Here is a 27342-nt window from a genome sequence, read left to right as displayed (position 1 = left end):
TAACTTAGTAGGTTTTTAAACTTATGTTTGATGAAGCAAAAGCATTACATGTGTTAATGCAGAAATGCTGGACCCTCTTCAGCAGCAGAAAGCAGCTTTTATCAGCTCCAGCTGCCTGAAACACAAGTCTGACTGTGCCCATGGAAGAATTTTCCCTGACGTAGGTGACATACAGCTGCTTCAAGCATCTACATCACTGCACTGCCAGTAATAGAGCTAAGGGACATAAGCTTCCTGCCCAGAGAGAAGCATTATAATACCTCTGTTCTACTCTATTCATTAACACTTCAAGGGTGAGCAGTTTCTTATGGATGTGAAAATAAGTAATAAGCATTAGTTGCTTGCTTAATTTGCACCTCCCGTAATGGATTTTTCCACGCACAGTTATTATCTAAGAGGCTTTTGTGAAATCATTCCCAGGTTCTAGCAAAGGATGTGAGAAGAGTCTCAGACCTTCATTCGATTCTGTTTGATGCCTTCTACAATCTGCTCCATCTGCCGTAAAAACTGCTCACGAGAACCAGAAGATGCCATTGCTCTGGAAAGGAAAAAAGAGAACAACTGACAGGGATGTGGGACAACGTGCCTTATCTACAGTTGTCTTGCATATTTACCCACATTGGCTAGTGGTCTATGTAAAAACTGATTTCGGGTAACAGCACAGCTCTTCAGCTGGTATAAATTATCAAAGAGATGGGAACAGAGATTATGGAGCTCATCAAAAGTGTTCTCCCTATCAGTTCAAGCTGCTCCTTTCTCTCACGTGTTGTACATAAATAAATGGCTATTAACTAACCAAAGGCACAAACTTTTAAGAAAAGCAGCTGTTGTGAATATTAAGAAGGTGAATAGAGGACTCATAGATCAGTAAATATTTTTAAAAAATAATTTTGTGCCCTCATAGGGAAAGCCCAGAAGTAATTTTAGACTTGTATCTTGAAAAGATTAAGAAAAATAGAACAGAGAAGACATAACCCCTCCCTCAAGTACACCCACCCAACAACAACAACCAATCCAAACCCCAGCTGTCAATTACAGCATTGGTTTCTACTGACTGGACAGAATCCAAAAGATCTCATCACTGAGCAAAACAGATCTACAGTCCCTGCCATGAAGGAAAACATCTGAAACTCCTTTTATTTTACTTAAAAGTTTTGGATATCACAGGACACAAGTGTATAAAAGAGATAAGTAATTACTCTGAAAAAAACCCAGAAGCTTGTAATTTCACAACAGAATTATAATTGGAATAATTGCTTAAAACTGTTAAACTGCCATCTCCTCCTCCTATGACTCTAATGAATTGTACTGCTCTGACAAAAATTCATACTGGAGCTTTTTTTGTGAAGTCAAAAAAAACCACAGAAAAAAACCCTGCTGGCTGCATCATAGACTGATATTTGATCTTGAACTTCCAAGGGAACCATGATTTTACCTAAAGAATTCACACTTCCATCAAAACCCTTAAATACAGGGTTAGTCTATAATAAACATGTCTGAAATACGTCAGAGTCTGATGTTTTATACATAATGTAATAACCACAACTTCACAAAATGGAGAAAACTATTTAAATTAATGCCAGGAAAATTATGACTGAATGATTTCTTTCCACAACTACAACTGAAGAGCCAGATATTAAAAACGTATGTTGGCTATAAAAGTTTGGTAATTCCACGCCTTTGATTTCCCAAACATTGGCTTAAACAGAATTAATAAACTACTTTATAAAAACATTTTATGTTAAGAAAAAAGTTTTTTTAGATTTTATAGCTCATGCCCATTTTTCCAACCAACCATGTTACTTATTTAAACTATCAAGAGAAAAACGACCATTACTTACTGATGAAAGTTGTCGTAAATGGAATTCAGTAAGTTAACCTGGGAATTAGGGAAAGAAAATATACATTTATCCTTTCTGGTGTGAGTTTTCACAGCAAATAAAATTAAATTCAAGTTAAAAATATGACTATATAGATATTGCCCTGACAAGCAGTCAGCTATGTGAAAATCAGCATGAGCTTTCTTTTGGAGAGAAACCATGATCCCTCTGTATTATTATAGTAAAATCTGTGCCAGTGAATGAGCCACAGAAAGCAGAACCAAGTCTTGGACCACCGCTGAGATTTTTAATTTTATGGATGCCCAATTACACCACCGATAATTCTGCAGCGTGATGACTTCCCAAACTAAAGCGATGAAGTAAACCAGCACATACATCTGTTCAACATGTGTTGAAACTTGATATACAAGGAACTTCCAAAAATATTCATCTAGCATTCAACAGCAACGATGCACAAGTGTATCTTGTAGCTATGTCAGGTTTGCATAATTTGTCTTACTTGTAGTGATAAAGTAGAACAGTTTTCCTTTGGTATATCCCTGACCATGCTTACAAGCCAGACAGGATTGCAAATGAAGAAACATCCTTAAAAAAACACCCCGCCAAACAAAAACCAAAACCCATAGCAATAACTTCCCACTGCCCAACAAAAAAACCCAGATTTTATTACCAGTACTGAAGATACAAGTTTTGAAATATTAGCAGCATAGCTCTGTCAAGTAGCTGCAACTTAGCTCATCAGCCTAAGCAAAACACTGCATAATGAAAAAAAGAAAAATACAACCCTTCCCCCCTCCCAAAAAAATAAACCAGCAACAAAAAGACAACAACAAACACACACAAATTTTTCTCTGAGACTGGAACTAGTATCTCCATCCAGTGCTGTGAAGCGGTGCAGGAGCAGCAAGGGAATTCCTGCCCTGCTTGTTTTTATTGTACCCCTGAGTTTTACAGGTTCCCCCAACAGCCACCCATCATTATCCACTTTGCTGATATGTATTTTACAGGCTGTTAAAAGATGAACTTCTAAAAAGTCCAAAATGGCACTTCACCTACATGGCTTCTATTATGAGTTACTAACATTGCACTGAATCAAAACAGAAATGGAAATGTATAACAACATCACAGGAATATTTTTTTGCTCTTGGTATAAACTGCCCATACTAATTAAACTATATACTGAATATTTTCTGTGTAACCACCTTTGATTTTTTTTTTTATTGCTTTCGACATATTGCTGAGAACACTAAAATTCACCACGTAGCCATTAATGTGATTCTCTCTCTTGGCTTTGAATACTTCTTGCAAGTCTCCTGTGGTTAAACCTTCCAAGCAGTTCCTCCTTTTGATGAATATTTGAAAGCGTTCTGCACTAAACAGACCTGAGCATTGCAAACACAATCACCTGCTCCAATGCTCCAGAAAGCTAAACTGATAAGTTCCTTAAGAATTCCTGTTACTTAGAGGAAAGAAATTTTTGCATGACCCATCAATATTTGCTGAGCCTACATCCTTGCCTCAACATATTTCCAATAAGCACGTGTTTAAGGACTTAATTATACTTTATACCACAACACGTTCATGCAATGAAAAGAAGTACTGCACAACTGTTGCATAGTAAGAGTACTGATGTGTTACATTACAAACAGTAAAATCAGCGTATAAACCCTAAAAATCAAAGACACCATGAAAATCATGAGTTTAAAATCATTTTAAAAGTGAATATTTAAAAAAATATTATTAAAACTATCAAATATATGCAGAGAGGCCTTTCATGTCAGAACTATAACCTTATAGCCAAAATTCCACTGTATAACAATTCCTGCTCTTGTTATTTTAAAATAATTATGCTCAGTGTATTTTATGAAAGGGTTTATTTTGGGGGAAGAAAAGAAAAAGGAGGGAGGTGGGGCAAGAAAAAGCATAAGCATATTCCAGAAGTCTTTGTGAGGCACAGATGCCAAAGGCATCTTCTGTATGTTACTTAACAATATTTACTTGCTGAAACCTTGGTTCTAATATTAAAAGCAACACAAGGAAACCTCAACTGTATTGTCTATTTAACAAAGTTAAGACTGCATCAGAAGACATTCAGCCTTCTCTTTCTTGTGACTGACATCAAGATAAAAGAATCCCTTGATCAATTTATTTGCCTTTGAAAATTATATCCATGGAAGTGAAGCTTGGAACCAAAAAGAAAACCAAAACCAAAAAAACACCCCAACCAAACCTGTAAAGCAGGTACTGAATTATACTGGCAAGAGTACTCCCAGTTCATACAACAATGCAATACATCTGCTGTCTATTCTGTCAGATGTTTGTTACGTGCCCATTTCAAAAAAAATCTCTATGCTTTTCAAAATTGTTGGCTTGCCCTCAAAATACGAAATAATTAAAAAAACACAACCAAACATGTACTGAACTCCAACCTAGGGGAGAAGTTTAAGTTAAATGAATTCCACAGGTGCTACTTAACATAGTATTTTAAATCTGGTATATTGTTATCTGCAACCTGTTGTATTATATATTATGAATAAGGAAATAAAAACCAATGCTATAATCAGTAAAATAAATTGACCAAAAAGAGGGTAACTTGGTCCTGTCATACCAAGACAGAGATCTTTGCTAATCAAATGTTACTCATTTTGTGAACATAATCAGTAGTTTAAGCATGCTGTACTAATAGCAATTCTTTTACACCACAGACAATTTTGCCTTCAGCATTAGAACTATTCCTAGGAATCAACTGTTAATATTTACTTACAAAGACTGTTAACTCTGCTGTGACATGACTGAATATGGTGAAAGCCAAGTAAAAACTCGATCTCCTCCACAGACTGAATATTTAGAGAACAGTAATAGCATTTTCTTACCTCCTTTTCCAAATATACTTTCTTATCATCCAGTGTATTATAAAGAGTAAAGAACTGCTTCGTTTCTTTGTGAGTTGCTGAGACTGCAAACAAAAAAGGGTAGAATAATAAAAGAGCATGAGGTGAAATGGAATCTGTAAAAATACATCGCAGGCTTTATAGACTTTCCACTATCAGTAACAGAACACGCGCTTTAATGCATTCTGGAAGAGTATTCCCTCTGCATGTAAATCTCCAGCAGGGTTTAGCGCGCTCTGGTTTTACGAGAGCAACACAGCTCAGTGTTTAAATTAAGCCTCAGCTGCTGACAGTCCTTTATGTGAACATATGTTGGCACTATCAGCTGGGTTTCCTCACCGCTGTCTGTTCATCCTTCCTTCAGAAGCTTTATCCTCACACCACACAGATAATCTGATAGATTTCACTGCTTTTACTGTTTTAAAGCCTTTTTTCTCTTCTTGAATTTATATATGCTGATAGGATTAAATACTACTTTCTTTTCAAATAACACTTTCTGGTTTAGGTGATTATAGCACATGTTGGTCATAGCTCAGTAGGGAAGGGAAGGCTCAGACATGCATTCCCTTTGGGCCTACAAGATGATGACCAATACTCAAATCTGCTAAGTGTTCATCTATTCTTTAGTTCTTCAATGCCTAAGGAAACCTAAGATGCTTCAAAGAAGGAGTTCAACAGGGACAGACAATTGGTAAAAGTTATTATGGCTAACATTAAGCACTGTCTAGAATCCTGAACATGGCAAATAAAATGTATGGGTTAAAAAAGATAAACCTGAGTGAAATCATGCTCATTTTATTAAACTCTAAAGGCTAACATGTTTTCACCTTTAAATAAAACCTTTCCTGAACTGATACGCTGGACTAAGCTTTTGAATGGAACCATTTACCAACAGCATGACATCATTGAACATCCAAATTCTTAAAGAAATCCCAGCTTTTGGTTTGTACAATCCTGGTCACCAGCTGAAGCCCAGAGGCAACCCACAGCTCAAAGTTAAATGTTTTAGTGACAGAATGCCAGCAGTGGCTACTTCTGCAGTAGGGAGACGTTTGGGACCAAAGAGCTTTCTCATCACCACAGCATGACTGACACATGTTCCGCACGTGCTGTACCCTCGAGAAACACACCAAGTACCAGGAGCCTGAAAGCACTGAGAAATTTAGAAAAGCCTGAGATAGGCTTTTCAATGTGTTCCACAAAGCTTTTCCAAATGCTGAAGTCAGGCTTCTTCCTGAAAAACTGCATGAACACAAGGATCATCAACAGGTTTACTTCAGGTGTCCTCTCTTAATTGGTGTGGTTTTTGCAGGACTGCTGCCAAATAGAAGAGGCTTTTCCTAAACCATTTCCTTCACGTAGCTCTTCCCTTTCTTGCAGCACCTCTGGGAGTCACAGATCCTCTATGAGTGAATTCCATATACCAACTCAGAAGAAAACTTTTCAGGATTTCCACTGGGTTAGAAAGTTGTACCAGCTTACAGAGCCTTATTGGCACATGTAAGGTAAGACAGACAAAGAAAGAATAGGAGGAAGCAGCCAATTGACTCAGTGATTCTCTTGAAACCACAGCTTAAGGTTTTCAAGGTTCAGCTAGGTCAAAAACAAAGCAGAGAATATTGGAACTTAAAAGCATTCTATTACAGAATTACAGAATTGCTGAGGTTGGAAGGCATCGCTGAAGATTCTTTTGTCCAACACCCCTTGGATCAAAGTTCAAAAAAACCAGGTCTTGGCAACTCTGAAAATCATGTGAGTCCAACTAAACGAAAAGCCTCTAAAAAATATCACAATTCACAGAAAGATTTGCTAGGGATTTTCAGCTCATTTTTCCAAAAGCTTAGCCTGTGCAATGTAGGTTCCCAGCCATGACTGAGCTGTGTGTTATCCCAAGACCCCTAAAATTCAAAGCATCTTAAACCTACCCCAAAGCTACACAAGTATCTTTGACCATAATCTTTCTGTATTTCATACATAAATGAAGCCCTCATCTTCTGAGCAGGCAGATGCTCTGACCACAGATTATTTGTCTGAATTCATTTCGACATGACAGAGAAAATGATCTGTAGAAAACTGAATGCAAGACAACAAAGTTGTCTTTATAGCTGGACTTGATTAAATAAACTGCATGGCACGTAAGAAGGAAAGTGGGAGAAGGAAGTACTGGGTCTGTAGTCACTGCAAAGTCCGTCTGTTCCATGCACTGAGTCAGACAACACGTGCGGAACGTAGCACAGGACTGTGTCACTAGAGATGCTTCAACAGGGCAAGGGGTTTGAATTGAACTTAAATAACAATTTTAGAACCGCACAACCTTCAAGAGCTCACTTCTCATACATATTTAAAATGTAGAATATCTTGAAAACATTATCTAGTTTTTGATAGAAACTTATTTCAGCTTACACTAATACATAAGCTACATTAAACATACATTGATGAGCATACTGGTCTGTTATCAGTCTAATGGAACAACTTTAACATTTCATTCAGTTTGCATGTTCCATTCCATACCATCCATGCACAGCAAACGAGTCAACCGAGCACATTTCCTCATTTTATAACTTTGTATCATAAAAAAAAAGTGAAAGACAATTTGTACTCTGATCCTGCGAAGATATTGCTATTTATAAATCAAAACTGAAAGAGAACAATTGCCTTTACTTTCTATTTTTTTGACATAGTTTGGTCAATAAAAGCAAGGAAAGCACTCTAATGTTAACAGCAATAAATTAAACTCAAATTTACAGCAACCTCATTCGTAATCGGTGAATTAACGAACTTTCTAAACACACTGGTCATTAACCTAAGTGACTGAACCTGTTGCAGACAAAACTTACTCCAGAGATCTTGTGCATTAAAGTTTCACCCTCAGGAAAATTCTTATAAGCAGCTTATAAAACCTTGAAAATAGGGTCTATAACATGAATACCAAAAGACCCTTAAAATACCACAAAATTAGCAAGTGCTGTTGTTACATGCCATATGCTTAAAATGCAACTGCCCTCCCTTCAGGGCTTTAGCCTTCAGCAGGATCGTCCTACTTGATATACATACCCTGACTGTAAAGTTCAATAAATCTCTTCTGATACTGTGTTAGCTCAGCTCGGCTCGGTACTTCATCAATCTTGCGCTGTAAAATGGCTATTTCTCTGTTTCTTCGTGCCTGAATAGAAAGTTAGGAGGGGAGAAAAGAAAGCCTCTTCTTGTTCTCTTCTTAAAATGGATGAAGTCCCCCCCATCAATATTTTGTTACTAAATAATTAATTTTAAAAAGTGTTGGCTGAGGCTCAACTTTTTTTTTTAATTGATTTGTGACAGATTTTTTTTTTTAATTAGAACAATAAAAAAGTATTAGAAGTTACAAGGAAAACATCGATAATTTTGTACAAGAACATTTACAGAGTTACTCACCAATAACAGGCGAATCTTTTGAAGTTTATCTTTCTCAGTTTTGTACTGTCGTTCTATAATCTTATTCGGGTCCTAGAATTTGAGAACCCAAAACAACTGTGCATTACAGTAGCATATGAGAGGTGCAGTGCAAAAATGTGCAGACTGGGTTTGTTTTCTATATTTGTCTGACTTCCATTTAATGGCTTCCAAAATAACACCACCACTTGCTGTTATTTTTTTTTAATGATTCATAATCTGTATTAAAACCTGAAATCTTTTACTGTAAACAAGTGCATTTTGCTAGCTTTTAAGCCTTTGATATTTTACTTTTTAAGATTTGTCACTAGTTTTTCCTCTGCTTTACAACAGGCCCACTTTAAATGAAGATATGTAGCGGAAGACTATCTGTACTCCTTGTATGAATGTTTATAGTTTGATTCAGTGTGGGGCTAAGGATAAACGTGGTCCAGGAGAAAACATAAACCCTCTGACACACATGCTAGATATCTTGAATTGTAGACCTTAAGATAATTCTTTCTTCTTTAAAAAATTAAGCTTTAGGTTTACATTTTAATTTTTTCATGCTGTGTTTAGGACAGAAGAATCATGGAACTTGTAATCCACCTCATTTCAGAGGCATAAATGTATCAAGTGCTTCCTCACTGAAAATACATGTAATTCAAGCTTTTCCTTTTCTGTTCATTCATTATTCATTGCCATCAGTCTGGATACACTCGTGTCATAGCCTAACTTCTGACAGCTGCTCATGGCATGCAATGCACTGAGCCACTCAAAACTTGTGCTTTCATCCTTCAAATAAATTCACTTTTAAGAAAAACACAACCAAAACAAACATGCTTTCTGAGGAAGACCTGGTTTTGTCAGAGGTATGCACTGCTCTTAACATCCAGAGATTCTTCTCCAGTACTACAAAGTAGTAAATAAAAGGCACAAAAGCAGCTATGAGTTAGCCCCATGGGTTCTGCAAGAATAATGAAGAACACTACAGCTATTTTCAGTTTGCTGTATTTCTATGTTTATTAGCCTGTGGCTTTCACAGTGTGGGAAAATAGAATGTTTCAGAGATTACAACAGATACCTTGATGCTTATGAGAATGCGCCAAGTCAGAAGGACCTAAAGCAGTATTTTAAAACACAAATTGAAAATAAAAACTAGATTTTTGTTATTACCTGTTCCTCCCCATTTTCTGCTGCCTCAGCTTTCAAATTCTCAATATTTTGTTGAAGTCTCTCCATTTCTTCCTTTAAAAAAAAAACCACAAAAAAACCCACACTTTAAATTTGTAAGATTGAACAGCATTCCCTGCTTAAGAGTAAGGCATCCGTTATTACTCATTACATAAAGCTGTCTGCTTTCAAATACAGGAAAAGATTTGTTTCTTACTTGCAAATAAGATCCAGCTAAGACAATCAATGAGTGACATGGAGAATTAAATTGAGGAAGCAAAGGAATATTACAACAGCAATAGCATGACATGGCACTGCAACAATGGCTTTTGTAAAAATGAACAAAATTACTTGCAAGTTAGTTTCCACTACAACCCTTTAGAGCTTTCCAAGGATTATGTATGGGAAGACGAGGTTCCTGTGCTCAGTCTCTGCCTCAGGGCGCTGTTTATTTCTTTTCGTTCTATTAAATCTCATCCATTATTGTTTAAACGGAAGAGAATGAAAACAATTTGCTCTGATCATATTTCTAAGCAGTCCATAAACACAGCAGTAAACTAGAGAGCAAAACATAGTAATTAAGCAGTAAAACTGAAACATGCTCTCCATACTGCAATAGCTTCATCTCAGTCTCATCCCTTATGGTGGTTGCTCCAAAGCTCAGGGCCTTCAGGACCCCCCTATTTGGCATTGAACCCCTCCCCAGCTCACTGTTGGCTGCACTGCCCAAGCACAGACAACCCATTTTGGACTGAACAGCACAGAAGGGTGTTCAGTACAGCCCAATCTCAACATTACTTTTCAGTGCTCCCTAACAACCCAGCCCAAGTTGCTCTCAGCAGACTGGGAATGAGAAGAGCCATTGCTGTGAGCAGCACAGGGCTGATCTGGCATTCTGTGTCTAGGAACTGCCCTTTATTAAAGAGCCCCAGCCACAACAGAACATTGACCATCACATTAACCCAGATGCTTTGGCAGCTTCCTTACAGCTCCCCGACTCAGGGCAGAGGGCAAGGCCTGGTGGTCAATCCAGCTCCAACCCTCTTGGTCATCAACTTTGTTGCCGATATGATCCACTGCAGGTCTGGGTAACTGTCTGTAATTCTGCCACAAATCGTGCTTGTGGCAATATAAAACATAAACCCAGAAATACCAGTAAATGGGGGAGAAGGGAGACAGATGATGGACAGGGACAGAAAACACGATGACAAATCAGGAACAATTATAATGCTTATTTACCAAATTTTACATGAATTCTTATATAAGAAACTAAAACTTACTCTACAGTGTGCTTTGAACTCTTGCTCCTGGTTTTTGAGGTTTTCATTCATGGCCACCAGTGCTCGCAGACTCTGTAATACGCTAAATTTGAAGATTCAGTAAACCACATTAGATTTTTAGTTCTAATTTAAACAGATGGAGAACTAAAAGACATTAGAAGAAGCTTAGTTCTAAATAAATTTCCAATAAAATCTGTGTAAACTGAAAAAAAATAAAGTATCACCACTGATATACCAAGCTCAAAATAAAAATGCAGTATTACACTGAGTATTTAGATGGTTTTGTGATGTTCTGACTTCATTACGGTGAAAGTTTTGAGACAGCATCCTATTTAATATATGTGATATGAAGGCTTCAAATATGAATAAAACCAGGAAGGCCTCATCTACTTGTCAAATGTGTCTAGGATCCTTCTTCTTTAAACACCTACAACTATTTTCAACTAGAGATCAATGTTTTTCATTCTGAGTACTATGCCAGTATTTTCCTGTCTTTGGAAAGCAAGCTGGAGAATTGTTTAATTTTTAATTTCTAGTTATTTGTTTAGATTGACAAAAAAAAAAAAAGAAACATTGAATGATTCATTTTAAACCCACAATTTTCCAGAATTTCAAAGATCACAAAGAAAGAAACTTACCTAGAATCTGCTTGGGATTCTATTGTTTCTAAGGCTGCCAATTCTTTGTCCAGTTTTTCACTGTAACTCTTAACCTAAGGGTTGCAATTAATAATAAACTGAAATACACTTCCACACATCAAATGACTCATTGTACTCAGCTTTCCCACACCACAGCATCAGGGAGTTGTCAAACACCTTCACCATTTAATACATCCCAAACTTCTCAAAAATGAATCAGTTGAACCAGTGCACAGAAAAACAAAGGAAGATTACCTCAGTTAATGTCTTTTTTGCTTCTGTACATTTTGCCTGCAGATCAGCACATTTAGCTTGCAACTGTTATGAAAGAGAAAGAAAAGAGTCTGATTCTATATTCACACTAATTACACCTGTAATGAAGAAGAGCAATATTGGAGCTGTTAACATTGGTTGTCTACTAAACAATAGGTCAACCATCACAAACCCTGTCTTTGCTTGTCACCAACTCTCAGAGCATCTGATTGCAGGAATTCTGATTGAATATTTTATTAATAACAGCAAACATTTTCCACCTAACCTTCTAGAATGGTAACTTATTGGACAGATCTCTGCAAAATTGCTCAACGATATTTAGTTTTGTTACACCAGCCTAGTTTCCCTGCAGGCTCCAGAAGAGCCACATTTTGTGCTTCTCCAAATAAGTCAGCGTGACTCAAGACTTGCATAGAAGTGCCATGGCACCATAACAGTCATGCCCATACCAAATAAGCAAGCTGGTTTATGGATTTTCTTTTGTCTAATTATGAGAAATCTAATAAGACAATTAGCAAAACACCACTGGATATTTCACTTGTCAAATAATTTACAGAGGTTAACTTTAGAAGAACATCCTTCTCTAAAGTCCTTATGATTTAAAATAACGCTGCAAACAGTAAGAACAAAAACAGGACACGGGTTACAAAAGTGGAGCAGAAGTGCTGCAAATAAAGAAATGCACATTTGGCTTTCTGTTCATGCTGGTTGAGTTTGCTGTTCACAACACGGAGCTGTGACTCAACACTCCACTCACCTCTTTCTGCAGCTGAATTTATAAAAAGAAAGCTTTTTCATCGTTTTTTGTATTATTCACCAATAAGCGGAAATCTAAGTAATTGTAAAAGAAAAACTAGAACTTAATCCTGCAGTCCACATCTCATGAAAATTGACATAGAAAGAACTATTTGTTATGAGAACTCTTGCCAAAACTTATTGCAGTATTGAAGTTAGAACTTCACAAAAATTTTTGAAAGGAGGTCTTGACTGTCTCCCATTTCAAAAGCTGCCTTTGGCAAGTGGGGAAAAACAACTGAAAAACACAAACACCAGCCAGGACATTTTACTTTTCTGAAGTGATAAAGGGATTATATCCGGCTTATAGGTGCCAGTACTTTTTTCCATACAAGAACATAGCACTGAGACTGTTATGTATGGTAAACAAGCAACACAATTAAATGGCCTCAACTGTTCAAATGGCAAGTAATAGGATACCAGATTTAGAAAATACTTAAGTTTTCCTGTGGATTATGAAGCTTGTTTGGCAGTTAAAGGCAGATCTGTAACGAAGTAAGGACTCTACTATTTTTGTGTGGTTTACAACCATGTTTCCTCCCCACCCTGAACAGCTTTCTTATTCTCAGCAGTATGTGGAAAGCAAGCAAATATATTCATTCATATGCTGGGGGAAAATGCTAAAGGAAATTACTTGCACCAGGCATGAAAATGGAATCCACCAAATGTATATCTAGCTACAGGCATATTCTGTATTACTAATTCAGCAACCATAGAATCTACAGAATTGTAGCACAGTAAGAGCCATCTGCTATAGAAAAAATACTTTTTGAACATGTCAGTCACTGAGACTGCATCCAGAAATTGGCAGATCCTTTCTGCTTTGCAGATCATAACAGCACAACACAGAACAGCTGCAAAAGCCACCCACAACTGCTCAGCTCATTTACCAGCCTCTCTTACTCCTCAGCTAGGCAAGAAAGCTCAAGGAAACAGAGAAGCGTGCTAGTGCAACATTGAAGCTTTTCATTTTCTGAAACCTGAGCTAGCTGGTGCAGTTATAATAATGTAATAATGCTACTATTACTACACAATTATACTCAGGTTGTCCTCCCCAAAATGAAGCTCGAGCTGACTGCCTCCAAGAGCATAAACTGCTGCTGGGCATAACAACAAAGCTCCTTATCTGGGACAAGTTTGCAACCCGCTGGCTCAGAGGGGATGCGGAGAGACCCCACATCTGTCCCCATTCCACAACACACACACAGCACATCTGCTTCTCCCTCCATATTTAGGTGTCTTAGAGCCTTGGTGCTTTCAAGGAAGAGTTAAAGTGTGATGGAAACATACTGCAATGACTTAGGATACAGTGAACATCCTCTTTTCCCCCCCACTTCTGAAATTCCAAAGATTTCATTCTGCAATGTGTCTTTCTACTTCAGGAAAAAACCTCAAACCAACGTGGGAATTCAGGCAGGATTTAACTGTCTGTAAAAGTCCATATTATGATTTTGAAACCCTGACACTTCAGCCTGCATTTAAATGCCAGGTATTGTCAATATTTTCTTACTAACAGTTGTAAGTTGTTTTTGACATAAACAGACATAGAAAATTCATATTATCAAAGTGTTATAAGAATACAAACTCAAGTAAAATAAGAAGTATGATTAATTTGAGCCTAGCATAGTATGATAATTCTAATATATCATAAAACTTTCCAATATTTCACTCTAGAATGGAGCTGAATTGTCACACTTGCAGTTTACATTCAACATACAAAATAACAATTGTAGAGTTACCATGAAAACCTGCTATTTTTAACAGATGGGGCATGCCAGAGGGCAACAAAGAAACAGAAAAGCATCTGTTTAAGAAGAAAAAGACTAGACCAGCATGTTCCAAATGAAACTCATTCTAATGTGTACCAGTTAAAACACTGTCATAGTCTATCCTTTCAAGGTCCTTTTTTTGTGAGAAATAAATTAAGAAGAACCTGTACCCATTCTTCACAAAGCTTTTTATCAAACTTGGAAAAAAACAGAAGGCAGAAACATAGAACAGGATGGACATCTAGTCATTTTTGTGCATAAGTTTTATTTCTATCCTTTTATTTAAACTTAGTATTACTTGAATGTTAGTCAGACTGCAAAAAATGTTTCAAAGCATACGCTTTACTGAAAGGGAATTTATTTAAAGGACATTCATCCTCTTAATACGTAAAGACTTTAATGCACTGTTAGAGACTATTTCATCCTCCTTAAAACAAAACAAAAAACCCAACAAACCAGCAAACACAAAGACAGGTCTGGTAAGTGGCTGAGCAGGCAGGTTTAATATCTAGTGCTCTCATAGTTATGCCATAGTAGGTTAAGCTTTCAAACCCATCGTTCTTTTACCTCTGTTGTCTGTAAGACTGGACACATTGCTGTCTCATAAGATGCCCCATACAGGCACCTATCTTTTGAAGCCCCTGTACCCCAAACAGTCAATGGGTAAAACCAGTTAAGATGTGAGGGGTTAGGATGTTTCTGACAAGAGCAGAGCAAAACAAAACAGAAAACAGCTGAAGGCTGCTGGAGCAGTGCTGTACTTGACAGAGGATCAGCCACAGAAGTCATCACCAACAGTTTTTCCTCAAGTACTGTTTGTTTTTTGGCAAGCTCTTCCCATTTCTGACTCTGATGCAATATGTTTTCATCAGATTCTGCAAGCTAAAGATGGCATGGTGCCAATTACAGCAGTATGCATAATTAAAAGCAGCATTTCATTAAACGCATAGCTTTTCCACTTTTATACTTTTCTGGGTTTAAATGCCATAAGTAGGTTTAAATACAGGAATGGTAGTTCTTACTCTTACTTATACATAATGAACAGAACAGTCAGAAATTCAAGAGCCTTTTCCCCTTAAAACCAATGTGATGATGTGAACCAAACAGTGACTGTGCAAAAACCCCTGCAACAAACACACACCCCATCTTAGTCACTGAGACAAAGTGGCTCATTTAAAAGGACAGGAAGGGATAAAGTGTCATTTATACCACACTTTAGAGTAACCCCTAAATCGTCTCTTGAAACTGTGAAAAGAGCATTCAGCACTACAGCTAGCAAGTCAAATGGAGACGCTTCCTCTGTTTTTCTTCAAGAGATTTAGGAAAAGAAAAACAAAAGCAAGGTTTCCTTAGCTAGCCCCCTCCTTGCAGACAGGGCTACACAATTTTTTGAATATAAAACCAGCCACGTTGTCTTAGTAATAGATGTGCAAGCAAGACATTCAGAAATGCTGAGATGAATGTTCAGCATGACAAATTGCTGGTACAGAAGATAGCTTGCAAATCTTTTCTGGACGGCAAAAACTTCGTGATCAACCACATTCATCAATGTTTTCTTCTTTATTAGACACACAATATTTACCTCTTCCAGGAGTTTGGTTTTCTGCAAAATCTGCTTATTCAGAGATGCCACCTTCCTTCTGTGTTGTTGGGCAGCTCCAAGCCTTTCTGGTCGCTCCTCAGCAGAAAGCTCAGATTGCTGAAACAAACCATAACAACAGCCCGCTGAACCTCCTGCCATTACTTGTTGTTTCTTCGGTAGCTCAGAAAATACCAAAGTGGGACACACCTGTCCTTAGCAAGGACTATATCCCACTGTCCAACAGGAAAGAATGACTTACCGGTATATCTTGCAGCAAGACAAGGAAGTAGCCAAATGACTGAATTATAACCCAAAGATAACAAGTAAAGTAAGCTAAAAATAAAGTCAGGGGCCCTGGGATGGGTGGAAAATACTAGTGTATACTAGAAGAAAGATAATTTTTTGCATCAGCATTACAGTTACACTTGGCAGAGTCCTTAAATGGAAAGAATACAAACATGCTAAAAAACACCTTAAGCACTGCTGTTTACTGAACTTGAATCAGAGCTGCTCCATACTCCAAGAAGTAGATCCAGAACTTCCAAAGGCCTTGAACTATTGTGTATTTAGATTCTGAAATACTGGCTTGGATGCATCTTTATGCTGAATGACAATTACATACTCAGTGTGGTAGATACATGTGCCACTCTAAGCTTTTTTGTGTGTGTGCTCATGCTATGGACACCAGTCTTTGAACAGTACTCGATCCAGCATGCACTGCCAAGAAAGTGTCACAAACACATAATGAAGACAGTAATCTGCATCCAGCCTCCTGTTCTCTCTGAACTGTGAAAGGAAAGCTGCCAGAAATATTCTTTACCAGGAGTAACATTTTTAACAGAAATTGTATATTTGCAGTAGGCAAAAGAATGATTAAAAAAAAACAGTGAGAGAAGTCTATGTGATTATTTGCCCAAACATTATTTCTACCTTTTGAAAGTCCTCACTTTAATACTTACATACACCTGTTTTGGTAATTTGCCTCATGTACTCAAACTTATTTTTCCAGTTAATCCATTTTCTAATATTTTGTTACAAATACAGTTAATTTTCAACTAGTTCAGGTGCTAATGTGCAGAGTCTGTCCTGTCAGGATTTTTGGGAAGCGAGGAACAGCACTGGAATCTTCCAGTTGAGCCAGCAAGTTAACACAGCAGCAGAAAGGAGGGGCAAATGTAGAAAACTGTGTGCATTGATCTTCTGCAAAAACACCATCTTGTAAGAAAGCTCCTGGCACACGGCAACATCAGATACTGCTTGCCAGTATCTTCACTGGGCCTGTGGGTTCTATTAAGACTGGTGGACAAAAAAGCACTGCTGTGTTCTTCAGACTATGTAAAGTTACAAGGGATTAAAACTATTGGAACTATATCTAATCATTGCTGACGCTTCACTAAACTATTTGATAACATCCCTAATTCTCTATTCCTGGTGCATGCACGCACACACAGAAATCTTTTTTTTTTTGGTCACATCCAATAGACTTGAAAAACGATATATTTTTGGTTTGACTTAAATCAGTTCTCACTTTCTAGAGTATTAATCATCGTTCTACTATAATAGTCAAGGTCCTGCTGCCTTCTCTCAGAACAGAAGAAATGTAACATTGAAATATGATCCTTGGGCTTCTGTTCTTCCAATCCTTTATAATAAAGAAAGGCCAAGAATTTGCTATAGACTCTGTTGAGTTATAGGGTTTATCTCCCAAATGGGAAAGCTCCATGCCTCATATGTGTCAACAAAAGGGAAGAAATATGAGAAGACTATTGGACAAATAAGAGCGGCCTATAACTCATATCTGGCAGTGATGTATTGTATGTATTAATTGCTTGAAGAGCCAGATTTTCATTTCACATTACTGTAAAAACAATCACAGCTGAACACAATAAATGGAGCTAATGTATACAGTTAATTGCCTTGACTTCTAAAGCAACCAAGGTTTGTTTTTGATGATAGTAGATTCAGAACGAGAGATGCAGGGCATGACTGATACTTGGAGCCCAATGTAACATCCCTGTGTCTGAACATCTGAGTGAAGGAGGCCAAGATTTTTCTCTGGGTTGGCCCACAGAACTGTATTTCTGTGCTTAACACTGAACGTTTCAAACTGTTTGGGCCTCTGGTTGAAACAGGTATCAACTCAGGTCCTTATTTATTCATGAAAATATTTAAGCAGGTGCTTAAACCCAAACTACTCATGAATGCCATTCACAAATATGTGCTATCAAAGCAGAAGCTTATGCATGCTTAAATTTCATTAAGACACTTTCTTGAATCCTGACTGTGCTGTTATCCACAGCATATGTGAAACAGTGTTGTTTCAAAAGAATCATGTCAATTAAGTTGGAAGCTTAGGGCCTAAATTCACAAGCTATCAAACACAACTTGGTAAAACATAAGCAGGTAACACACTTACCTTTTCAGCATATTCTGACACTATCTGCTTGATCTCATCTGACTGGAGTCCAACAATCTGGCCAACTGTGCTCGCTGTCAACTTGCCCTGCAATTGTATCAAGAAAACATCTGAAGTTTTGGAATTGCCCGTGCTTTTTATGTGGCAATTTCCTCAAGCCCTAATTTTAACAGAAATGAACAAGGCCTTTACACTGGGTAAAAACCTCTAATGATTAAAAAAACAAAAAAAAAAATCAAAACATTCTACTCCCCCAAAAAAATTTTGCTGATGAAAATTTCTCACTCACAACCTTTAAGGAAATTTGAATTCAGACTTTCAAAAACTTACTTCTACTTGTATTCTATATACTGAATTTTTCATGCATAGTAGTAAAACTCACTTTTAGACCATATTTTGAGCCACACTATAACAATGCATATGTGTGAAAGAATGGACCTTTCAAATCGGATGCATGTAAAAAACAACCTTCAAGTAGAACTGAATTCTACAGTGGATTTCAGTAGAAAGCATGTCAATCAACTTTGAGAATAGATGAATTACCACCTTTTCTTCTGTGACTTCAGCTTAAACAGAAACAATGCTTAACTACTGAATTTCTTCCCAGTTCTCTCATTCAGAAATCAAAATGTAAGAAATTTCAAAATTACCACAGCCTGAAAGTTCCATCATATCATTAACTACAACCAATTATGAAAACAAGATACATATCCAGTATTTTTGGTGTCCTAGACTAAAGGTGATGTTTATAAGTATTTATGAGTGCTTTGAACAACACCTTGAAACACATACAATTTTCCTCCACTCTCCCTAGTAAAATGATTATTCCTCTGGACATCTTCACAAGATTAATAAAGTAAGCCCATACTGCATTTTGGATAGCTGCACTGTGATGTCTTCCCCTTGAAACTCTCCTTGTGGAAACCATTTGAAAGAGGCACTTATTTACAGATATATATATATATATATATATATATAGTCATTGCAAGGCAAATGACTAATTCATCAGCCTCATGAAAACTATCGTCTTCTTAATTCAACCATCTTTTCTTGCATGCCCTTCACAAAAATTCATATAAAGTCATTCCAAGACTTCAGACTCCCCATTAACTCAATTTTAGGAATAATTACCATAACCATCATTTAAATAAAGCTATATCAGTTTTAAATGCTGCTTACCTCTTCTGTTGCCATTGCAGCCATTCCAGTCATCAGAGTTTTAATGCGAAGCTAGAGTAAAATATGAGGAATTACATATAACAATTTATCTTTTATTATTTAACTTATTTCTGCCTCGTGACAGGCACACACATATACAATTAGTATCCTATAACATGTATTTTAATAAATGTAATGGGACAGTAAGTCTACAAAAGTTAAAGAAGAGGTGGTTAAAGTTACCAAACAAAGGACAATTCTTTCTAACAGCACAGGTTCACTCAGACTACTCAGCTCCCACTACCAGTTGGAAACTGACCTCTTAAAAATGCTCAGATTCCAAAACAAAAGTTGAATTTTTGGTATTAAACATCAACAAACATTTAGTGCAGCAGACCTCTTCAGCAGCCTGAAGGTCATCTTCATCACAAGGCTCAGACTTTCCTGCTGTTCCAAGTCCTGGAGGTAGCGCGATTTTTTTATCTTCGGCCTTTTAAAGAAAAATTAAGAAAATTTTATCTCTAGTTCTAGTAATGTAAAGTAGAAAGAAATGCAACAAGTAGAAAATTGGAATACAGCTGTTCTGTTTTTATGAAAATATTTCAGCTACTGAAACATCCTCATATTCCAAATCATGCCAACTGAGGTGTAACCCTCACAGATTTCCTAAGTATTCCAGCTGTCCAAGTCAGCGTCTCTGGCTGCTACAGACACATCTGGTGCAAAGATCCCTTATACCACAACCTTCTAAGAACTACCAACCTCACAAGACAACTGGTTACTCCAGAATATGATGTCTGCTATACATGAGAAAGCTGATTTTTTTTTTCATAAATCATTTTTTTATAGCTTAATAGACTTTAATACTGGTATGACAACATTAAAAAGTGTAAAACTGCCTAGTTCAGTCAGAAGAATTCATACCACTAAAACAGTGAGAAGTACTAACAGACAGACTAGGTCACTCTACTGCACCACTAACCTGACTATTTAATCTTCCACTTCTGCCTCACTGGTGACTCAATTCACACAAAAATACGATGACCTTCTAATATACAATACTCTAAAGTCAGTAAAACTTTGGAAGAAACAAATTAACTCTATAACCATGACTGCAGCATGGCAGTAATTTTGAGGGGGAAAAGATATATCCCTAGATTAGGAAGCATCTCCATTTATAACATTTAAATGCTAAATATTTATGTAGAATATTCACATAATGAAGAAGGGTAATCTTAATGTACTCAATGTATTGCTGGGTCTATGACATGCTTAATGCATTTCTTCATTATCTCTGTCTGTAATAAAAACTTTCAGCCAAAGTAATATCTGCACTGAAATCATAAAACTGCAAATACTCTGACAAGGACATTTTATGATTCTACAGTCATCAAAAGCACAGCAAGGATGCTGCTTTTCAAGAGGCACTATGATTTATTTGTGGCATGCTCTCATGTTTCTCTATCACATTAAATAACTCGTTATGTAATAAATGCCTACAAAATTTCTTACCAAGCTGAATAGCTCTTTAAAAAGAAAAGGAAAAACCCTTTAACAGGACATTATAGAACACTTAATTAAAAGATACTCACTAAACAGACAGAATATGTCATTACGTCACATTAAAAAAGAAACAAAACACCCAAAGCCCCTTCTAAGTGAAAATTTTTTGCAAAATGTGATCTCTGAGTAGAGATGAATGAAACCCTCTAAAAAAGGAGATAATAAGCAATTGCATCTTTGTGGTATGCAGATCTTTAGTTCCAGTTAGCCATTTTTAAGAGATGTTAATAACAGAACGTATAGCTCTTTATTCTGTTGTATTCCTTTAAGATCTTACAGTAACCAACAGTTCAACAAAAACAATGCCGTTCTTCCCACAATTTGACTATTTAAAATTAGTATATTTTTTACCTGTTCTGTTTTTCCTGCTTGTCTGCTAAATCCGTATCTCCTAAAAGAACAACAGTAACATGAAATAAATACATTGTTCTTTACAACTGCCACAAATACTCGTTTATCAGGTGCCAACATAAGAAATAAACTAAAAAGTGAATTATTTATGAAAACCAACAGCCAGGTTCAAGTTAGTTTTAGAATGCTTCAAATAAACCAAATAAACAGGTACTGCAGCGTATTTACAAAATAATTTCAGCTCCATCTAATCCTTTGATCACGATTTGTAAATCCAGACTGGCCATAAAATATTGTCACATAAAGCTCATGAAAGGGAAAAGTGATGCCCTCTTTCCATTTGGAAGTCAACCCTGAGCTATTAGCCATATACTCCTGAATTCTGGAAGTGCCTCAGGAAGCTGTCAGTGCAATCTGTACACCCAAAAAAACATTCATGCTTGTGTGCTGTGAGGAATCTGCAATTTCTTTCTGAAGCATGACATTCAGAGCTTTAAATATATACTCAAATAAACATTCTTACATCTGTTTTTGTTCAGGGAGAGGAAAAATTGACATTTGAGTTATGTTGTTCGGAAATATTATCTTAAAGAAAAAACAGGTAGAAAGAAATTTTAGGTATGAGCAATTATCTTCAGTATTATGAAGCACTAAATTACATTGATATGAAGCGATGTTTCCAACTGACTTATAGCTACAATTGTCTAAATTGTAGAAGCAGGACTACTTACAAGCCTTTTATGGCTAAAAGTTAATCATTTGTATATGAAGTTTATGCAATGTCAGAAGAGGTCTGCTGAGTAACAGGACACCCAGATGTCTCCCAATAGTCTCATTCCATCAGGAATACACATAGAGTTTCATCCCATTTCAATCGAAAATAAACTGAATTATGTTATTTTGTCCATGCTGCCCTCACAAAATACCACCATGAATGAAAGGAGAAGATTATAAACAATCTGCAACCAGGACACCTACTGATTTCAACTGTGTGTCAAGACAAATGCGTAGAAAGGGTAAAAGGAAGGTTCTCAAAATAATGAGACCAAAAAAAATACCAAACCACACAACCACCAAAACACCATCAAATTATAATGTCATTTGCACTTGTTAAGAGCTCTGACAGCAGACAAGCTCTTCATTTCACTAAACTATTAAAAGAGAATTGGAAAGAGAAACTAAAACCAGAAACTCTGGAAAACTATTTTTATGTGTTCGGAGAGCTCTCAGCAAACCAGAGTAACTTCCAAAAATAATGGATAAGTGCAAACCTTGGTAACTTTGTCTCTATATGGAAGTTTGCAGGAAGTAAGGAGACAAATCACTAAACCAGGATTCAGCCTCCTGATGTAGCAACCACATCAGAACTACAAAAAGAAGCAATAAAAACTTCAGCTCCTCTTTTCCCCCACTTTCCTAGACTGCTTGCAAAAGGGCAATATTGATTGACAGAAGCATCATGAATTTAAGCCATTTTTGTAAAGTCAAGGACAAGCATGTTAAATAAACATACCCTAATAGTACTGTAAGTCAGAACTTGGCCTCTCATTGTACAAAACATTGGTCCCACATATAAGGACTGTCCAGTCCCCAGAGAATTTACAGGTTAAGCAAACCAAATCTGAAACCAGACAGGAGTAAATCTGAAACAGTTGGATGCCAAAGTAGCAGAAAAAACCCCACAATCCAAATCTTTTATGGAATGCTTTTAAATGCACACAATACAAAACCCACAGACAACTAAATGCAGCCTTTCACCTGCCATATTCCAGAAGCGTAGCATGAACCTTTGATTCCTCATCTAGCAGCTCTTGAGCTCCCTTCTGACGTTTATATTTTCTCTGGGGTTTGTAAACCTCCTGTAAGAGAGTGAATTAATTCAGAGCTTGTAAAAGGCTTTTCTAAAATAAACGCAGAATTGCTATCTAGAGTAATAGATACACTGTTCCCTTTCCAACATCATCACCAAATAACCAGCATCGAAAAGCAACATCCCACTCTTCTGATGTGTTTTACATTTGTATCTTTTAAATACTTCGAGGGCCAGGCTCAGAATGCTTAAAAAAAATACATTACAAAAGCAATAGTTGAAATCAAAACTTGGGCTTTCCATACATATATTTAACTTCAGAAAATCCTGTTCCCATGGGACAAAAGATTCAATGTAAGTTTCAAAGAGTCTAGAAGAAAATAAAAGAAGATGATGATCTGACTTTCTGTACAACACAAACTATTATTTTCAAAGAGCAATTCCTGCACCATAACACTGCTGAAACAGCTTTCAATCTTCTTCAAAGACATGATCCCAAAGTAGAGATTTCACACAAATGAAAATAGAGTATCCCTTGGCAAGTGTGTCCTGAATTTGTCAGTTACCCTTTGCAGTTTTTACTTCATTTCTACTCTGAATTTCTGTCATCTTTGTGTCCAACTATTAAATCTTGCTGCATTTTTGCCTGTAACACGAAAAAGCTTTTTATGATCAAGAGTCTCATACAAAATGTGTTTTCACAGTTACACAAAAGCAATGTAAGTCACAAAAGTAATTACAGCTTTTATGGTGGCATTCTGTATTATACCTGTGCTACATGGTGTGTAGGCATCACACCATAAGCATTAGTCTTGGCATCAGATAACTGAGTAGCTGAACAAAACCCCTGCAAGATAATCTCAATTTACTAGATAGTCACCTTTCAGTGGCTTTACTTCTTATTCCAAAACCCATTATTGATATTTAATATCCCTTTTTCTAGCCTTTGGGTCAGATCATGACCATTAATCTCATTGTATTTCTCCCATGAGAGCAGGGTCAGTCCTTAGACCAGTGTTATAATAATGAATTCAGACAATAGACTAATCTTTCACACTTGCTGGTCCTCTTTTAGGAAAGTGGATTTCTCTTCCAATTCCAATGTATAACGATTTAAAGGTGACCTGAAAAAGAGTCTTCATCTTATAGCTGCCTTCTCCTCCTTCAAGTTCCTATACATAGACAGAAAAGCTTGTGCAGTTTCTCCCCTGAAAATTCACTGTGTGTTCCTCTAGACTGCACTCATGCCTTAAGAGATCTCATGAACTAATCTTGCAATAAGAAGATCTGGTGTCAGCTATAGGGGATATAATCCTGACAGAGCTCATATCTTTAAGGAACAGGTGTTTGTCTAATAATACCCTCAGCAGTGATGAACAAGTGTCAAAAGTTTATCAACCATGGAGATGCACCTAGAGATCTGTGATCTAGAGGAGAAGACAGAATACACTTCCATCAGCCCTGCAGATGGATCCAAACTGGGGAGAGCAGTCATTGTGCTCAAAGGCAGGAGAGGGATTGGGAGATACTTAGACTGGCGAGCTGAGTGGTGCAAAATATTATCAAACTTTTAAGACTGGAGTCTCACAAGCTATTGAAAGGCCTTGGAAGTGTCCCATTCAAAGCATACCCAAACTTCCCATCACTTCACAAATGCTGGCAAGATGGTAACAAAAACTTTAAAAAGTAGCAAACTGTTGGAGTCAGAAATGGTGAAGTGACAAAGTCACAAACAGGGAAATTAGAAAGCAAGGACAGCACCTCAAGCTGCTAGCTAGGCACCTGAGTTCAGGTGAGACGGTGACACTGCCTATGTATTTTACAAGCCATTCCTGGTAGCAATAATGAATAAACTTTCTAAAAATATAAACAAGCAGTTTACTCAAGAGTCCATCTTAAGAGGAAGAAAACAAATTATACCACCGTTCCCAAGCAACATTTGCTACTTGAAGAAAACATTTCCAAAGTACGGTGTGTATTTTCATTGCTAATTACAAGAAGTAAAAAAGACAAGTTCTGAAATGCAAACATTCAAATTAAAGGGATCATCCATATTTTGATTCATTTCAAGATAAACAGTCCAACTGCTGATGGTGTCAAATAATCAGTCTGCTGAGGATTTAATAGCCTGTAAGCTATCTTGTGACTTGTGTTTGACAGAGTGCAACTCCACACCCTCTGTGCAAGCAGTTGATATGGTTTACCTACTTACTCATACAGTGAACGCCTAAAAGTTCTCAACCTGATATGTTGGCATTTGAGACCTGTTGTAAGAATAAAGCTTGATATGTAACTTAATTGGGACCTTCTCATGAGAAAATTCAGGATTGGCTGCATCAAGCAGCATTAACCAGCACCATTTCATTACTAAAACTGCTTGTTTCTTGATCATAAAAATCTAACATACTTACAAAGATATCAGTAACAGTTTTGATAGCCTTCTCTTTTCTTTGCATGAATTCATCATCCTGAAAGACATTAATAGAGGTGATTAAAAACACCAGGAATGGAGATTAAAAAACATTGTAATGAGTTAACCCAACACAGTTGTCAAACAGTTTCTAACTGCGCTGCCCAATTATTTGGTGAAATGCTAGTGATTTTCTCTAACACAGAAAAGTATTTGCTTCTCTTGTCAGATTGGTAGGTAGGTCTCTAAAATGGTATCCAGATCAGCAGTCCCTCTGCTCTCTGCTCATACATTACCTGACACAAATGTAATCCCAGCCCACTACTGGGATCTCAATTACTACACTATGAAGAAATTAAGTTGAAATGGACTTAATGTGGAAAAGTTTCCCCTACTGTTTCTAGGTATTAAAAACAATAAAAAATAAAAAATAATAATAATTTAAAAAAAAATCCAAAGCACCCCAAGCTAATAAAATCTGTTTCCCAACACTACGAAAATCTACCTTTAATGCTGTTACTGAATTAGAGGCAAAACTTGGGTTCTAGGTTTCCAAAATGGAATTGCCTTAGGATATGCATGAACAGAACTGATGGCTCTGCAATACAGGCACAAATCCAAGCTCATTTGATCTGTCCTCTTACACCAAGGAAACTTCCTATCATCACTGCAGAATAGGAAGAAGAGAGGATGGCAACACTGTTCTAAGCATGTAACTTCAAAGTGGGCAGCACATGACTGTTATCAGATGGAGAAGGAATGTGATCAAGGCATTTCAAACAGTGCGAAATTACTCTTACCACTACACTTCCAGATAAAACCGAACCTCTCACTCCTCTGGCAACCGTATTTTACAGAGACAAATGTATTTCCTTTTAACCCAAACCTACCCCTCTCTGTCTGTCCCCACGTTCAGTTTTTGAATGAAGTTTTCTAGGAATCTAGTTATCAAGAACAAATTTTGAAGTTTGGATACAGGGAGACAAAGAGTTGACTTCCAGCGCTCTAAAACAAACTCTAAATTATAGAGCATAAACAGCATTTCAATTCTCATTTAGCTAGATGACCTTCTCTACAAAACAGCGGGTGTTTCTGAACACATTTCAGGCAATGTGGCTCCAGTCATGCGGTTGGCCCAGATACACTCCACAGAGCTCCATAAGCAAGTTACCTGGCAAGACGGACTGACAGAGAAGTACCAAATATTGCAGAAAACGAAAGCAACTATTAAGCAAAAGTGAACCAGTACATATAAACTCTCTGTCATAACAACTTAACATTTAATTTTTTTCCCCAGATGAACATGTACACGGATTCCTCTAGGACCGATTAACAAAACGCTAGCAAAAGCAACTCTGGTATATTGTGCTGATTTCAGAGCTGTGAAGCTGGTACTGCACCTCAGCTTCTGCCATAATAGAAACAAGAACTGACTTGATCTTACCTCCGGTAGCCTGTGAGTTTTTTGAAATTGTGATATAGAATAAGAACGGATATAGTCTCCCATTTCTTCCCTTGTTTCTATTGCACGTTTCACCAGCCACTGAAAGAAAAAATAAGTTTGTAGCAGTGGAAAGGGAAGAACAACAGCAGCAAACACCAAATTACTGCATAATTCTTTTCAATACATGATAAAAGCTAGAAGCACATTTTAAGCACACAAACAAGAACATTTATTTCTAAACATGGTAACTCAGGAACCTATTGACAAAATGATCCAGTACTAGCTATTTGATAAACTTCACATTTACTCTTCTGCTACATACTAAAAAGCTCATCAGAGCAATCAGATAATGTGTAAGCTAAGAAACCACAGGGCTTTTCTTATAATCAAACCTAAATATTCTTCATCCTGTTGAACTATATTGTACCATCCAAACCTCAATGATCCATAACATTCAAACTACAGTGGGATTCAATAGTCCAGAAAGATCAAATTGCCTTCCCTTACGAGTTCCTTGAATCAGTCTGGTATCCCAAAAAA

The 27342-nt window shown here is 36.9% G+C and overlaps 1 protein-coding gene across 3 annotated transcripts in view; it reads right to left on the bottom strand.

Annotated features, from left to right (window-relative positions):
• CCDC93 (CCC complex scaffolding subunit CCDC93) overlaps positions 1-27342 on the bottom strand; it is a 40330-nt gene that overhangs the window by 3567 nt on the left and 9421 nt on the right. Inside the window, exons 5-21 of one of the 3 annotated variants that reach the window (XM_080346315.1) lie at positions 26803-26901; positions 25360-25416; positions 22897-22997; positions 21139-21178; positions 19622-19714; positions 19246-19296; positions 18067-18153; positions 15651-15767; positions 11487-11549; positions 11232-11305; positions 10594-10675; positions 9317-9388; positions 8144-8215; positions 7787-7895; positions 4715-4797; positions 1842-1879; positions 454-538 (exon numbers count right to left, since the gene is read on the bottom strand). In XM_080346315.1, coding sequence (XP_080202441.1) covers positions 454-538; positions 1842-1879; positions 4715-4797; positions 7787-7895; positions 8144-8215; positions 9317-9388; positions 10594-10675; positions 11232-11305; positions 11487-11549; positions 15651-15767; positions 18067-18153; positions 19246-19296; positions 19622-19714; positions 21139-21178; positions 22897-22997; positions 25360-25416; positions 26803-26901 — 1323 coding nt within the window. Of the gene's footprint in view, positions 1-453; positions 562-1841; positions 1880-4714; positions 4798-7786; positions 7896-8143; positions 8216-9316; positions 9389-10593; positions 10676-11231; positions 11306-11486; positions 11550-15650; positions 15768-18066; positions 18154-19245; positions 19297-19621; positions 19715-21138; positions 21179-22896; positions 22998-25359; positions 25417-26802; positions 26902-27342 lie in introns of all 3 variants that reach the window. The other 2 variants (XM_080346316.1, XR_013922250.1) reach the window with 2 other exon arrangements.

The sequence above is a fragment of the Nesoenas mayeri genome, assembly GCF_963082525.1.
Source record: "Nesoenas mayeri genome assembly, chromosome: 6".
Classification (NCBI taxonomy): domain Eukaryota; kingdom Metazoa; phylum Chordata; class Aves; order Columbiformes; family Columbidae; genus Nesoenas; species Nesoenas mayeri.
Note: the sequence above shows the minus strand (reverse complement) of the source record. Positions and strands in the feature narration are given on the sequence as shown.